The 5,732-nt window shown below is 40.9% G+C and overlaps 1 protein-coding gene across 30 annotated transcripts in view; it reads right to left on the bottom strand.

The window, feature by feature from the left end:
- The window catches only part of ptprsa (protein tyrosine phosphatase receptor type Sa), a 237,753-nt gene that overhangs the window by 99,526 nt on the left and 132,495 nt on the right, over positions 1 to 5,732 (bottom strand). For 19 of the 30 annotated variants that reach the window (XM_016473225.1, XM_016473226.1, XM_016473228.1 and 16 more), the window contains 2 exons: positions 1,276 to 1,464; positions 238 to 246 (listed from right to left, as the gene is read on the bottom strand). The exons of 1 other annotated variant lie outside the window; for it this stretch is intronic. In XM_016473225.1, coding sequence (XP_016328711.1) covers positions 238 to 246; positions 1,276 to 1,464 — 198 coding nt within the window. The remainder of the gene's footprint in view (positions 1 to 237; positions 247 to 1,275; positions 1,465 to 5,732) is intronic. 10 more of the 30 variants (XM_016473235.1, XM_016473251.1, XM_016473248.1 and 7 more) reach the window with 1 other exon arrangement.

Here is a 5,732-nt window from a genome sequence, read left to right as displayed (position 1 = left end):
CACACACACACACACACACACACACACACACACTTTCTGCAGTGTGTCATCCTCTAAAGCTCAAGAGAAACAGGGAATCGTTTCATGTTAGTGGGCGAGGAGAAGAGAAAGAAATACGGAGGGTACAGACAGACGTTCAAGGGAAAGGAGAGGGGAGGACATGCATTTTAAAACCAAGTTAAAATGCCATCTGCTTCAGGGACACGAGGAAGCTTGCGCGCTCGCTGAGACACTTACCAATCGCTTCTGGAAATGATAACGCACAGAAAAAGAAGCAGAAAGGAAGAACAAAACAGCACATTTTAGGGTCGGGTTCACAGCAGTCGCGCACCCTGAAATCAAGAGAGTTTAGTGCGGAAGACCCCTTTGCAGGACGACACGTTACACACAGACTTTAAGCCGTTTTATGAGCACGTTTAATGATATTAGAGACTAGATCATGAGGGAATCTCACAAAACCGGTCGAGAACATTTCCAGGTTTCTACATTTGCCAACATCTAATTGAAATATAAACACAATTCGAATAAGGAGGGAGTTAAGCACCAAATTCTCATTATCAAAATGATTTAATCATTTTAATTATTCTCAATTATAATAGTTTCATTTACTGTACATAATAAAAAAAAATCAATTTAAATAGCACAAATTAATTATTTAATTGAAATAAGCACAAGTTTAAGTTCAATACAAGTACAATAAATCTAAACTTATCTTGAAATAATATTTTAATAATATTATTAATATATAATTTAATTAGTGCTGTCAAACGGGTAATCGCGATTAATTGCATCCAAAATAAAAGATTTGTTTACATAGTATATGTGTATGTACTGTGTATATTTATTTTGTATATATAAATACACACACAAACAGTATATATTTTGTAAATATTTACATGCATTTACATATATATTTATATTCATATAATTTATATATTATATATATAAATATATTTCATATATACACATAACATATCTTTCTTAAATATTTACATGCATGTGTATTTATATATTTTAGACTGTTTTACTGGGTCTTTCAATAAAGTTTCATTAGCCTAAACCAGGCATTAATCATACGCTTGCCACAAAATCTGGACTAAGCTCCTCTAACACAGTTCATTAAAAGTCATTATCTTTCCATTTCAGCTTCCCTAGCAACTTATAGCGCTAACTCTGTGGGTGGTTGTTTTGGAAGAGAGCAGGGTACCTACAATCACTGATACAGAAGCAGAAGAACATTAGCAGTAGGGCTTAAAGTGCATCCCTTCGTCTTACCTGATCTGAGCTGTTTTATTCGTCCGTTACTTGTGCTGGGGTCGATGGGAAGGAAGTCTTTGAACCAGGTGATTTCCGGGTCGGGGTTACCGCTCGCGGCGCAAAGCATGGTAGCCGTGCGCGTGCGCTCCACCACCTTCAGCTGTGGGCCCATGTCGATGTTGGGGAAGCCAGCAGGAAGTAGGTCCTCTGTAGGAGACAACATAGCAAAGTTTAGAGACAAGCAGTGGACCATTAGGTACCAGTTATGTACTCAAAAGTTCCTACTAAGCAAGTTTCTGGAAGAACCAACTTGGCCTAGAATAAGCTAGTAGGCCCTCTGTGGAGGAGAACTTAACTTAAGCGTAGTTCTAGGAACTCAGTTCTAAGAACTAGCCAGCAGGGTCATTCCTAGAGAGCCAATGTCTTCCTCGGGCAATTTTCCTGGTTGCATTCGCACCAGCAGTAGGAACTCTGAAGCGGCTGACAGCGATGTCTTTATTCACAGCTTTTACAAACGTCAAAAACCCGTGAATGGAGGACGCCATGTTTGGAGCTGTTTTTGTTGTGTGCCATGGGTTTCATGACAATGGAGATGTTATGTAAATGCACAGTTTACACAATTGAAAGAGCACGAAAATCTGACGAAATCTCCTATGACAATTTGCAATGTTATCATCGAGGCTGAGAAAAGAACACAACGCTGCAGACATGCTGCTATTATCGCTGTTTTTCATGTTCGTGTAGTAAATATTTTTACACGGCTTTTTAAAAATGCCGGGTAGCCGATGTTTTTTATGCGTTTGGCCAATCAGCATACACTTACGTCACTGGTAGTTCCTATAGAATTGTTTTAGACCCTACTCTGAAGTAGAAGCTAATTTAGTTCCCCTAAACGAAGTTCCTAGAACTAAATATGTTCCTAGTTCCTGTGGTACGAACAGGCCAAAAATAACTATGGAAAGGTTCCTCCGGTGCGAAAGCACCTTTAGAGAAGTTTAAAGACGAGCAGTGAACATTCAGATGATGATAACCTACTTGAAAGTTTCTACTAAGCTAAGTTTCTGGAAGAACCAACTTGGCCCAGAATGAAATTGTTGGGGTGAACATATAGAACAGGCGTTTCCAAACCTGTCCTGTCCTGGAGGGTCAGTGTCCTGCAGAGTTTAGCTCCAACTAACTTGGCCTGGAATGAACAAGTAGCCAAGTCAAGTTTGTCTAGGACCTGTTTCCCTTCAGGGACCCTCAAGGGGACTTGCTGAGGGATAATCAAACATTATCATAGCAAAGCGCACACTGAGCTGTTGCTCACACCGTCATACATATCATTCGAGTCCTACAGATCCGAGTCTACATCACTAGCGACAGAGCCGTTTAATCGGGCAAGCACTGGTGACATTTCACCCCCGGTTCCTCCATAGTTGTTTACGGCCAATTCGAAGAGACAGCTGACACACAAACACACAATAGATTTTGACAATTCAGCCCTCTTGCTCTTCAACAGAATGCAGTGTGGCTGATGCCTGCTGTTGTAGGCCAACACAAGCCTTCACGCTCTTCAATGGATCTGTTGTAAAGACAAGGATGGATAAGGTGGAGGGAAAACCTCTCACTTCTTTGACCTGATGTGACTCACATGCTGGCAGAGAAAAGCAGACACTGTAGACTATGCCAATGGGCACAGGTCAGGCTCTAAGTGTGAAGGTCACATCCTTCGAACCCTCTGAGAGACACAAAGGTGTGCCAAGGCTCATGACATTACAAGAAACGCAAGTAGTGCATCTAGTACCGGAAACTCTTGTTTTTACACAGGCCTTGACGCCAAAAGAAAGGATTTGAGCCAATGTTTTGTGCAGTGACCTTTCATTTCCATGTTCAATTATTCAGTGTTGGCTGGGGAAGCATTATGGCTGCCTATCGATTATTAACCAGCAGAGATGAGATGTTTAAAAGTTCCAGCTTGGGGGAAAGGATAGCACACATGTACTTGTCCTTCCAAAATCAGCGTTTTGGAGAGCAACATTCTGTGTTTACTGTAACTGTGATCCATGGCCGGATTATCCACGCCATGACACCAGAATAGGATTTCTGCAAAGCACACAAATTAAGCCTTTAACACAAGTTGAGTAGTATGATTTGAGATTAATTAAAGGCGGCAAGTGCTGGGGAGTTTGGACTGGTGGTGGGCGAGTGAGAGCAGCGAACAGTGTCACTGATAGAGATGTCAGAGCAATGCAAATTCTATTATAGTGTCGGTGAAAGAGGTCAAGACAGGAGCTGAAAATAAAACCAGTGTAACGGTGCTAGCACTGCTTATATATGGCGGTAACAACTGCGGGCATACGAATGCAAATGAAAAGTGTCTATACTGTCACCGGGATGCAACAACTGACCTGGAATCATCCACTAGGAGAGGCTCACCGCAAGCACTCCAAAGTAAAGATGTCCTCTTCGAGTAATAGTAATGGAGAAGGGCTAGAAATAGAATTTGCCTTGCAGATGTACTCTTCCAACACACAAATTGGTTCAGGGTCAGTTGCTCTGGTAAAATACGAAGGAAATCAGGCATATCTGCGCCAAGAGCCCTTAGCCCTGTCCTGCCTGGCTTGTATTCATGGTGAAAAAGCCCTGGAGTTATAATTCCAGCATTCCCCACCAATGTGATCACATGATTAGATGGCTATTCTCTCCACAACAGCTTTTTGATATTGTCACAACCAGTCAATTTACAATTAGGCTTGAGGTCTGAGGTTCTCGCTATACCTCTCTAGCACTAGCCTTTCATGCTGTACCCCAAACAACAATTGAAAGGCTTTCAAATAGATGCCCATTAGACAAAAACGCAGCTTTCCCCCCATGCATTTCAAGTGCTGGATAGTAGCTGAGGTCTTTTTTGTTCTGCACTTTGCAGAGGGCTAATTCTACCCCATAATTCCTTAAAATAAGAACTGGAATGCAATTACAGGCCTCATGCTGGGTTTATATCAGGGCGGCTCTGAAGGCTGCCCCTGGCCTGACTAAGAGGCTGTTAAGCCGCAATGATAATGATGCTGTTATGATGATCAGCGTAGCGGACTGAGTGCGCCGGACACGTTAGCCAACATCTGCGCTTTCACAGATTCAACAGGGCACTGAAGTCGTCCCAAAACCCCGCAAACCTTCAATCCGTTAGCTTTGACATGGGTTTTTATGCCCGCTGTTATTATCTGTAATTGTGTTTAATTGTAGCTTGTGATTTAATGGCATTATGCAAGTGACAGGTGCAAAGCCTCTTAACCTGAGCGGTCAGTTGGATTTGCAGATAACAGGGCACTGAAGTCGTCCCAAAACCCCGCAAACCTTCAATCCGTTAGCTTTGACATGGGCTTTTATGCCCGCTGTTATTATCTGTAATTGTGTTTAATTGTAGCTTGTGATTTAATGGCATTATGCCTCTTAACTTTCAAGTGACAGGTGCAAAGCCTCTTAACCTGAGCGGTCAGTTGGATTTGCAGACGTGCATCCATGGTAATAAGCAAATGAGTTTAGATTGATTTATGATGATCTCTGAAGCTCATTATCTGTGCAGATTAAAAGTAAAATGACTATCACGGCCTGTACACCAAAATAAATACACAATATATATACAGCTGCTGGTTTTTCTCTTAGAATACAACCGTTGTGACAAATAAAAGACCAATTACTATGTACTAAGACTGGGTTTGTATGATGCCTAGCATTCGCCACTGGGTGTCCATAAGCAAACGAGTTCTAGCTGATTTATGATGATGTCTGAAGCTCATTACCCGTGCAGGTGTAATATTTCATATCACAGATTAAAAGTAAAATGGCTATTGCTGCTTGTACATCAAAATAAATAGGTAATATACACACAACTGCTGCCTTCTGCCGGGACCGTGGCATTCTTGTTAACAGCTTTATCAACCAGAGACACATTTCATAATTACACAAAGCATTCTTTGATAAGCGTGCCTTTTTAAAAACGGCTCTCCAGCAAACACTTTCCTGCTGATAAAAGTCTCAGGGGCGGCATCAAATTCCGCAGACGTATCCTCCCATGTATTGGCTATTTTATTATTTTCACTTACAGAAATGATTTAATTTCATCAGTTCCTTAATCAGGTTAACTGATTAGCTCTTGCCACAGCCAGAGATGGCTTTAGAAGTAGTGGTTGACCGATATGGGTTTTTTGACAGCCGATGCCAATATCTTGGAAAGCAGGGTGGCCGATATAAAGCAGATATAATTTTATTTATTTTAATTGATATTTAAGAAATTTTAAATCATTTGAAAATGGATTAAAAAATAATTATGCTAAATAAACATACTTATACTTTAGATGACAAAGTATATCACAAATAAATATTTAATAAAAATATAATTAAAAAGGAAGTAAACACTGTAACCAACAGGACACTCAGTATAGAGAATGGGAATGGGTCGTCACAGCGGCAATGCATTCTGGGAATTTAGGTCA

The sequence above is a fragment of the Sinocyclocheilus anshuiensis genome, unplaced genomic scaffold, assembly GCF_001515605.1.
Source record: "Sinocyclocheilus anshuiensis isolate Anshui unplaced genomic scaffold, SAMN03320099.WGS_v1.1 scaffold1406, whole genome shotgun sequence".
Lineage (NCBI taxonomy): Eukaryota > Metazoa > Chordata > Actinopteri > Cypriniformes > Cyprinidae > Sinocyclocheilus > Sinocyclocheilus anshuiensis.
This window is presented reverse-complemented; position numbering and strand designations above follow the sequence as displayed.